Consider the following 10,732-nt stretch of genomic DNA (forward strand, 5'->3'; position numbering starts at 1 on the left):
TCTGCAAACATCTGCGCCCAATCTGCTTTTAAAAGTTCTTGCTCAATACAGTCAAAATTGGCCTTTCTCCAATTTAGAACTCCAACTTTTACATCTGGTCTATCCTTTTCCAGCACTATTTTAAATCTAACAGAATGCTCCCCCACTGACACCTCAATCACCTGCCCGGTCTTATTTTCCAAGAATAGGTCAAGTTTTGTAACTTCTCTAGTCGGTATATCCACATACTGAATCAGAAAATTTTCTTGTACACACTTAAATTCCTCTCCATCTCACCCCTTAACACGATGGCAGTCCCAGTCTATGTTTGCAAAGTTAAAATCCCCTACCATAACCACCCTATTGTTCTTACAGATAACGGATCTCCTTACAAATTTGTTTCTCAATTTCCCTCTAACTATTATGGGGTCTGTAATACAATCCCAATAAGGTGATCATCCCTTTCTTATTTCTCAGTTCCACACAAATAACATCCCTGGATGTATTTCCGGGAATATCCTCCCTCAGTACAGCTGTAATGCTATCACTTATCAAAAACAGTACCCACCCTCCTCTCTTACTTCCCTTTCTATCCTTCTATCCCTGTAGCATTTGTATCCTGGAACATTAAGCTGCCAGTCCTGTCCATCCCTAAGCCATGTTTCTATAATTGCTATGATATCCCAGTCCCATGCTCCTAACCATGCCTTGAGTTCACCTGCCTTCCCAGTTAGGCCTCTTGTATTGAAATAAATGCAGTTTAATTTACCACTCCTATCTTGTTCTCTGCTTTGTTCCTTCCTGCCCTGACTGTTTGACTCACCTTTGCTCTCAACTGTACCAGTCTCAGATTGAAATCTTTCCTCACCATCTCCCTGGGTTCCCGGTTGCGGGTCCCACATCCTCCCATTTAGACCTCCTCCTCCCCCCACCTTACTAGTTTAAATCCTCCCAAGCAGCCCTAGCAAATTGCCCTGCCAGTCCCCTTCCAATTTAGGTGCAATCTGTCGTTCTTGTCCAGGTCACTTCTACCCCAAAAGAGATTCCAATGATCCAAACATGTGAATCCTTCTCCCATACATCAGCTCCTTAGCCGTGCATTCATCTGCTCCATCCTCCTATTCCTGCCCTCACTAGTTCGTAGCATCGGGAGTAATCCAGATACTACTACTCTCAAGGACCTCCTTTTTAAATTCCTTTCTAACTCTCTCTAATCTCCCTTCAGAATTTCAACCTTTGCCCTTCCTATGTCATTGGTTCCAATGTGTACAATGAACTCTTGCTGGCCCCTCTCCCCCTTGAGAACATTCTGCACCCTCTGAGACATCCTTGATCCTAGCACCAGGGAAGCAACACACCATTCTGATTTTTCACAATTTCATTTACTTTAAGGATTATAAAGCTCATACTTACTTGTCGAATGATACTTTTGACAGAATTGATAGGAAGTCCCTGGTAGTTTGATTTGATGATCCACTTTAACAGATGATGCCCTAATACCTCAAACACCATACAGACATCTTAAACTAGGTCAAGGATATCTTCGCTAGTCTTAGTACTTTGATTGCAATGATATACATTGAGCTCACACTTACTCAAAGAATTAGATTGTCCCAAAATAATCTTAAGAATATGATTTATCTAAGGAGGCATATTCGTCATCACCTGCAAAACATTATCATTACTCCTTCATGGAAACCCAAAATAATGGGAGGAATGTTACTGGAACAGAAAACTATATATTAATCGGTAGTCTGAAATATCAGATGAGTTTGTGCAACACATATCCAGATCTTAATGTACATGCCTACAGATTAGAGGCTAAAAGGTGATTATTGTTTTCAGATATGATGTCGGAGAAGTATAAGTGGGATCTGGCTGTGTTAAGTGATATAAGAGTGTTTAACATTGAATTTCTGATATAAAATGTTGCTCCAATCTTGGTAAGCACACAGTTTATAAAAAAATAAATCCAATCATTTTTCTGCTTTGACAAAATAAACAAGACTGTCAGTCAGTAGAGCCAGGGCTAACTCCTGCTAGTAGTTCTGGGATACAGCCATTTTGTTCAAAGGTGCTGGAGAAACTCAGCAGGTCTGGCAACAGTTGGAGAAAAGCAGAATTAACATTTTGAGTCTGGTGACCCTTGAAGGGGGAGGGGAGAGTAGGAAGGATAATTGAAAATTGATTGAGTACATTTGCAGCAACGCATATAAAACAGGACCTGAGCGTATGGGGTTGGGTAAAGGGTTAGAATACAAGAGCAGGGATGTACTTCCGAGGCTATACAAGGCTCTGGTTAGACCACATTTGGAATACTGTGAACAGTTTTGGGTCCCATAACTGAAGGCCTTGGAAAGAGTCAGGGGAAGTTCATAAGAATAATCCCAGGGATGAAGGGCTTGTCATATGATGAACAGACAAGGACACAGGATCTATGCTCACTGGAATTCAGAAGGATGAGGGGGGGTATCTCATTGAAATGTACAGAATACTGAGAGGCCTGGATACAGTGGACATGGAGAAGATGTTTCCACTAGTAGAAAAGACTAGGACCCGATAGCACAGCCTCAGAGGAATGGCATGACTCTCTCAGAACTGAGATGAGGAGGAATATTTTCTGCCAGAGTGTAGTAAATTTGTGGAACTCACTGCTGCAGAAGATCTTGGTCAGTGTATTTAAGAGACTTAGATAGGTTCTTGATTAGTAAGGGGATCAAAGGTTATGGGGAGAAGGCAGGAGAAAACGGTTGAGAAACATATCAGCCATGATTGAATGGTGGAGCAGACTCCATGGGCCAAATGACCTAATTTTGCTTCTACATCTTATCAGAAAAGGGAGGTGTTCACGCTCTGAAATTGCTGAATTCAATGAGTTCAGAGAGCTGTAACATATCTTAGCAGAAGGTGAGGTGGCGTTCCTCCAGCTTGTGCCCAGTTTCATAAGAGTGCTGCAGCAGACCCGAGAAAGAAACGCTGGCATCATAATACAATGGTGTGTTAAAGTGGCAAGCAATTGGAGCACAAGGTAATCTTTACAGGTAAACGATCGAGTGCATTTCATCTCCCCATTGTCGAGGAGGCCACATTATGAGTAGCAGATACAGGACACCAGATTGAATGAAACAGAAGTAAATCACTACTACATTGGACGAAGTATCTAGAGCCTTGGCTATCATGAGAGGAGGAGATAAGTGTTCGGTGTACGCAGGGGTAGGAGGTTCAGTACAGGAGTGACCAAGTTATCCCAGTGGGAATGGTCCCTGCAGAATGCTGACAAGGAAGGGAAGGGAAGGGAACATATGTCTGGTGGTGGCATCCGACTGGAGGTGACGCAAATAGACGTGGATTAAGATTCTTTGGATGCCAAGGCTATCGGAAGAGAAAATGGACTCATGATGTACCCTATAATTCTTGTGCAAGGTAAGGGATGAAAGCAGAAATGCAGGAAATGTGGACAATTCTTGGTTGAAGAGAAAGGTCGACATGTCTGAGACACCTTACAGGAAGTTGTGTTAGCAGAATGGATACAATGGACATGCACGTTTAAATAAGGTTAACAAGGACAAACTCTTTCCATGAGCTGATGATACAACGCTCGGGACACATATAAAGGGGAAAATTAGTAAAATAACTTTTTATCTTTTTAAACATAGCAAGTTGTTGGAAGGAATCCTGAGGGACAGGACGTACATGTATTTGGAAAGACAAGGACTGAGCAGGGTTAGTCAACATGGCTTTGTGCGTGGGAAATCATGTCTCACAAACTCGATTGAGTTTTTTGAGGAAGTAACAAAGAGGATTGATGAGGGCAGAGCGGTGGATGTGATCTGTATGGAATTCAGTAAGGCATTCGACAAGGTTCCCCATGGGAGACTGATTAGCAAGATTAGATCTCACAGAATAAAGGGAGAACGAGCCATATGGATACAGTTGAAACTTTATTGCTGGAACAGCACAGCAGGTCAGGCAGCATCCAGGGAACAGGAGATTCGACGTTTCGGGCACAGGCCCTTCTTCAGGAATGCTCATTCCTGAAGAAGGGCCTGTGCCCGAAACGTCGAATCTCCTGTTCCCTGGATGCTGCCTGACCTGCTGTGCTGTTCCAGCAATAAAGTTTCAACTTTGATCTCCAGCATCTGCAGACCTCACTTTCTCCATATGGATACAGAACTGGCTGAAAGGGAGAAGAGAGAGGGTGGTGGTGGAGGGTTGTTTTTCAGACTGGAGGCCTGTGACCAGTGGAGTGCCACAAAAATTGGTGCTGGATCCTCTACTTTTTGCCATTTACATAAATGATTTGGAAGCGAACGTAAGAGGTACAGTTATTAAGTTTGCAGATGACTCCAAAATTGGAGGTAACAGCAAAGAGGGTTACCTCAGATTACAACAGGTCTTGACCAGATGGGCCAATGGGCTGAGAAGTGGCAGATGGAGTTTAATTCAGATAAATGCGAGGTGCTGCATTTTGGGAAAATAAATCTTAGCAGGACTTAATGGTAAGGTCCTAGGGAGTGTTGCTGGACAAAGAGACCTTGGAGTGCAGGTTCATAGCTCCTTGAAAGTGGAGTCGCAGGTAGATAGGATAGTGAAGGTAGCATTTGGTATGTTTTCTTTTATAGGTCAGAGTATTGAGTACAGGAGTTGGGAGGTCATGTTGCTGCTGTACAGGACATTGGTTAGGCCACTGTTGGAATATTGTGTGCAATTCTGGTCTCCTTCCTATTGGAAAGATGTTGTGAATCTTGAAAGCGTTCAGAAAAAGATTTAGAAGGATAGGGTTGGAGGATTTGAGCTATAGGGGGAGGCTGAACAGGCTGGGGCTGTTTTCCCTGCATCGCCAGATGCTGAGCGGTGATCATATAGAGGTTTACAAAATTATGAGTGGCATGGATAGGGTAAATAGGCAAAGTCTTTTCCCTGGGGTCGGGGAGCCCAGAACTAGAGGGCATAGGTTTAGGGTGAGAGGTGAAAGATATAAGAGACACCTAAGGGCAACTTTTTCACGCAGAGGGTGGTACGGGTATGGAATGAGATGCCAGAGGATGTGGAGGAAGCTAGTACAATTGCAACATTTAAGAGGCATTTGGATGGGTATATGAATAGGAAGGGTTTGGAGGGATATGGGCCGGGTGCTGGAAGGTGGGACTAGATTGGGTTGGGAAATCATGGACAGGTTGGACCGAAGGGTCTATTTCCATGCTGTACATCTCTATGATACTAAGTAATAACAACCTGTGTAATGCACAGAGGATGGCACATGCAGTTGCAATCTGTCACAAAGTTGGTCCCTTTTTCAAGGATACTGTGTTCTTGTTTTTTTTTCTCCCCCCCCCCAACAGGGTCCTAAAACACTCCGGACTCCGAAATAGCTGGGTTTGGTACAGAGATAAAAGGGTATTAGAGACCTTTTGTTTATACGTAAAGGGAGGAGACTTTAAGCCAAAGCTTTTGTGTTTTTTAGAAGTAACCTGTATAAGGGGACGTGGCCAGCTCTTCAGCCGAGCAGTTCAGTTCAGAACTTGAGTTCGGAGTTCAGCTGTGGAGCTGTGCGGAAACAGGCTGCTGAACTCTCTCTCTCTCCTTCTGCCCTTTTAACTTCAACCTGTAAACCTTTGTTTCATGCTTTGCTCTGTTTAAGAGGTTTGTTTATTGGGACTGTTGTGTATATTCAGAACAGCATAATTAAGTCTTGTTTGGGTAGTCTTGAGTTCTGTGGGTATTCTATATTCTGTTGTGTGCCATTATGTAATTTTGTGAATAATTTTTTTGTCTGTTTTAAAACTGGAATTCAACCTAGCTAACTTACTCTGGGTAATTTTCACTGTACACTTACCGAGACAAATTGCAAAGTTACGATCTGGGCTGCCTGCTTAAGAATGTTTTGAGTGGTGTAGTCTAGTCCAAAACAGATTTCAATGGAAAATTGGATGGGTAGAAGAGGAACTGAGTGAGTGGATGGAATTGACTGAATCGTTGCACAGGAAATGGCATGAACTTGATGGCTCAAAATGGCCCTGTTCTGTGCAGTAATTGATTAATATCTATGGTGGATACACCACATAGGTTTAATCAACAATACACCCATCATTCCAGTGAAATTGCTAAAAATGAAGAAAAAGCAAAGGATACGAGATCCATTCACTCCTGAAGTCTTGAAGTCATCCAATAACTGAACCACCTTCTCTTTATTTGGGTCATTGGGGTCACTATTGCGAACCTGGAAAAGGTGATGCATATCGTATTTTCTCACCAAATTATCAATGTCCATATAAGCTTAGGTTTAATACAATGATCAAATACAATTAAATTTTCTAGCAAACAATACAATAAAGGAACAGAAGTAGAAGTTTAAACCACAACTGAGAAAAATGCTTAGTGTTCACCCAACTGCCTGTTACTTGAGATTATTTTATACATAATGTCACTTCAGTTCATCGGAGCCTATGCTCATCAGTGCATGCAGATTCCCACATGGCCAGATGACAAAATGTGGAACAAGCATAAAAATTAAATACTAATAGAGCCTTTTGGACCCATTGCATCTTTGATTCAATATCTATTAATGCAGTGAAAAGTTCAAGTCATTTTTAAGAAATGATTTTCAGCACAGGGAACTTCTACTGGATCAGATCTAGTTTCATTGCTGAGTTTGCTATTACTTCCTAATAGCCAGTTCAAGAGGAATGGTTTCAGCCAACAGAAGTGAAAAATCCTTTTAAGACACCGCATTATCGTTGGCAAAAATGATTGGGAACATGTTTCTTAAACTTCTTCTGAAAACTCATTTTTTGTGGAAGTTTAATATAGATACTTGAAATAAAAGTATTAACTACCAGAAAATAAAAATTAAATGCCCAAATCTAGAAATTACCTTGATTACCTTGCAATGTTCATAGCAGTAGTCAATTCTAAACTTGAACTACATTAAATTTAATTTATACCTCAAGTCCTTCAATCCATTTCTTGGCAGTCTTCGGAAACTAAGGAACATAAGCTAATAGCTTTTACAAAAGAAAAGCATCCATTTCTATACTGCGGCTCAGTAGTTTGCACTGCTGGCTCACAGCGCCAGGGAATCGGGTTCCTGTCTGTCTGTGCGGAGTTTGCACATTCTCCCAGTGTCTGTGTAGGTTTCCTCCGAATGTTCCAGTTTCCTCCCACAGTCTTAAGATGTGCAGCTACGTGTGATTGCCCATATACTGTCCAGCGATGTGCAGGCTCAGGGGGTTAGCCAATGGAAATGCAAGGTTACAGGGATAGGGTTAAGAGTGGGATATTCTTCAGAGGCTGCATGCCCTGCTTCCATACTGTAGGAATTCAATGATACTACACTAGCAGCCTTTTGTGATGGACAAGTTTCAGGGATAAAGACGTGTTAGGTGATTTTGTTCCTAACTACCTAGTCCCAAGTTTACAAATAAACACTCTTGCTTTTGATCCCTTCAGAGAAGCATTTTCTTTTCCTACTCTACCTTGCCTATTTTAAAAAGGTAATTAAAAACCCTTTACTTTTCTAGCAAAAGAGCTCCATACTCGAAGCTCAAAATATCCTTCAAATTTCAGTGCTCAAAATGCACTAAATACAGAATTCAAGTGTCCGATGACAACTGTAAAAACATTACACTTTCAGCAATAATACTTTATACATCATTTACCTGTAATGCTACGCTATGTTAGTGAACTTCACAAGCAAGATCCAAGAGTGAGGCAAAGTTTTTTTTTGTATAAAGTGTTTACAGAGGAGTAATGAGTTTACATCGGTTGCAAACAGTTGGGACTACTTTTAGTTAAATCAGCCCTGCAAAGATATAACAACTAGCAGGTAAAGTGGCAAAAACAAATCCTGCCCCGGTTTTGTTTACATTCAAACTCCAAGATCAATATCAGATGAAACTCCAGTTCTTGAGGCAATGGTTATATGGATTTAAGAATCACCACAAAAAAGAGAGAATTTTTGCGCCCTTAGATGTTCTTTTGACCTTATGCACAACTGTCATGATTTCAAGATGTTCGAGTTCTCTGGTTACGGTTGTTTCCACTTGTACCTGAACAGAGCACGTCTGATGACTCAGAGACAGATTTACAGCATGGAAACAGACCCTTCAGTCGAACTCATCCACGCTGAACAGCTATCTCAAATTAATCTAGTTCAATTTGGCCCAGATCCCTCTAACCCTTCCTATTCATACACCTATCCAGATGCCTTTTAAACATTGTAATTGTACCAACCTCCATCACCTCCTCTGGCAGCTCACTTCAAACATGCACTACCATCTGCATGGAATGGCTGCCCCTTAGGTTTCTTTTAAATCTTACCCCTCTCACCTTAAACCTATGCACTCTAGTTTTGGACACCCGTACCCCAGGAATAGACCTTGACTATTCACCCTACCCATACCCTTTATGGTTTTACACACCTCATAAGGTCACATCTCAGCCTCTGACACTCCAGGGAAAACAGCCCCAGCCTACTCAGCCTCTCCCATAGCTCAAATCCTCCAACCCTGACAACATCCTTGTAAATCTTCTCTGAACCCTTTCAAGTTTCACAACATCCTTTCTCTAACAGGGAGACCAGAAATGAATCCAAAAGTGGTCAAACCAATATCCTACAGAATTGCAACACGATCCCCTAACTTCAATAGTCCATGCACTGACCAATAAAGGGAAGCGCACTAACCACCTTCACTATCCTGTCTACAGGACTTATTTAAAGTAACATAGTCAGGCATATTATAAGTGGCATATTATAAGTGGCGCATTATAAGATTCACTGTAAAACCAGAAGTGCAGTCATCACAACAATGCAACCAGCCTGAATATCAAACCACAACGACAGAAAGATAGTTTGTGATAAGATTTTGAAACCTTTATTATTATGTTGCTGCCAGTAGATATATGTACAAAATGAAAACACAGACTTACTGCTTTCAGTAGTTTTATTTCATCCAGAGCAGTTTCTGTATAATGTTCTGCACTTTTGACAACCTTCATGGCAACAAACCTTTTGCCTCTAAATCAAGAAGAATAGTTTAATACCCATTTTCACATAAGCACACAGTGTAAACAATCTTGCATCTTTGGATGCACAAACATCACTTGCGTACAAACACAATTAGCAGTTTGCTAATCAAGAATATCTTGAAGCAAAGTTTTCTTTAAATTAAAACAGAAACATAAGACACATTTTTCAATTTCAAATACAAGCGCAACTCCAGAAACCAGAACTTTCCTTTTGACTAAATTTCAACTGACTCCATCAGTGTAAACTTGATTTATTTCAACTGATCGAGCACCAATTACTTTAGTGGTAGTACAGGTGGGGGAATAATGGGCAAGACTCTCTTCATCAACTTACACAAGATATGTTTACATAACTCTAGATTCAATGGTTCAGCAAGACAAAGCCAGAGACAAATGTAAAGAATACAATATACTAGGCCTTCAAACAAGAATTTGCAAATTACCTGCAAATCATACATCAGCTTGATCCAGGCCAAGCTCTGTAAAAGGCATAATTGTAGCACTGTATTTGCAATAAACCAACAGTGAATTGAAGCCATGCAGTTGTACAGACCTGCCACAGTTAAATATAGCTTCAATCCAAGTTAGTTTTTAAAAGAAACCTTTCATACATTGGTCTAATGCCAGTTGAGCTCCAATCCATAAACTTTGCCAGTAGTCGTGCTTAAAATTGCGATCATGGAAGCCATTACAGAAAATTCACCAGAGATTTAAATCATTGAGTTCAAGGTGACTTACTGAATATCCCAACATAGCCAAACTGTGGAAAAATGGCCCCATCCCAGCTTTCGAATCACATGGTATCGTCCATTAAAAAGATCACCAATCTTTACATGATGATATCCACCTGAAACATCCAAAAAAGGAACATTATATATTTGCTAGTTGAGAGCAAAAGAAAATTAGTACTTCAGGATTATTTTTTGCTAGTGGTTTATAAAATGCAAGAATAGAGGAATTTCTCCAAAATAAACCAAGTTACAGTTCAGGAAAGGCAGACTTGACTAACTCAGCAGGCCAGCACCATTTACCAAGTTAAATAAATTTTCACATACCCGAGATGTGAAACCTTATTTCATAGATTAGATCATACAGCCCTTCAAATTCAACTAAATCTGTGACTTAACTACAATTATCCAATTTTACTTTATATTCCTTAATGCCCTAATAATACTGTGGAAATGTTAGGGATTGCCCAGTGCTTCTGGAGGAACAAAGGAAAATCACCTATTAACACAGAAAGATGTACTGCTTTCATGTCTGTTATTTTCACCCAAATTTCATAACACCCATGAATTGGAGCCATTATGTTAATACTGGCCTAAGGACAAACTGAAATAATTGGGTAGAAAGTGAGGTCTGCAGATGCTGGAGATCAGAGCTGAAAATGTGTTGCTGGAAAAGCGCAGCAGGTCAGGCAGCATCCAGGGAACAGGAGAATCGACGTTTCGGGCATAAGCCCTTCTTCAGGAATGAGGAAAGTTTGTCCAGCAGGCTAAGATAAAAGGTAGGGAGGAGGGACTTGGGGGAGGGGCGTCGGAAATGTGATAGGGGAAAGAGGTCAAGGTGAGGGTGAAAGGTCAGACTGGGGTGGGGGCGGAGAGGTCAGGAAGAAGATTGCAGGTTAGGAAGGCAGTGCTGAGTTCGATGGATTTGACTGAGACAAGGTGGGGAGAGGGGAAATGAGGAAACATTGGGAAATCCGAGTTCATCCCTTGTGGTTAGA

The 10,732-nt window shown here is 41.2% G+C and overlaps 1 protein-coding gene across 2 annotated transcripts in view; it reads right to left on the reverse strand.

The window, feature by feature from the left end:
• LOC122563186 (SRSF protein kinase 1-like) overlaps positions 1–10,732 on the reverse strand; it is an 85,828-nt gene that overhangs the window by 21,603 nt on the left and 53,493 nt on the right. For both annotated transcript variants that reach the window (XM_043716709.1, XM_043716710.1), the window contains 4 exons: positions 9,745–9,853; positions 8,908–8,995; positions 6,112–6,199; positions 1,393–1,499 (listed from right to left, as the gene is read on the reverse strand). In XM_043716709.1, coding sequence (XP_043572644.1) covers positions 1,393–1,499; positions 6,112–6,199; positions 8,908–8,995; positions 9,745–9,853 — 392 coding nt within the window. The remainder of the gene's footprint in view (positions 1–1,392; positions 1,500–6,111; positions 6,200–8,907; positions 8,996–9,744; positions 9,854–10,732) is intronic.

The sequence above is a fragment of the Chiloscyllium plagiosum genome, chromosome 26 (assembly GCF_004010195.1).
Source record: "Chiloscyllium plagiosum isolate BGI_BamShark_2017 chromosome 26, ASM401019v2, whole genome shotgun sequence".
Taxonomy (NCBI): domain Eukaryota; kingdom Metazoa; phylum Chordata; class Chondrichthyes; order Orectolobiformes; family Hemiscylliidae; genus Chiloscyllium; species Chiloscyllium plagiosum.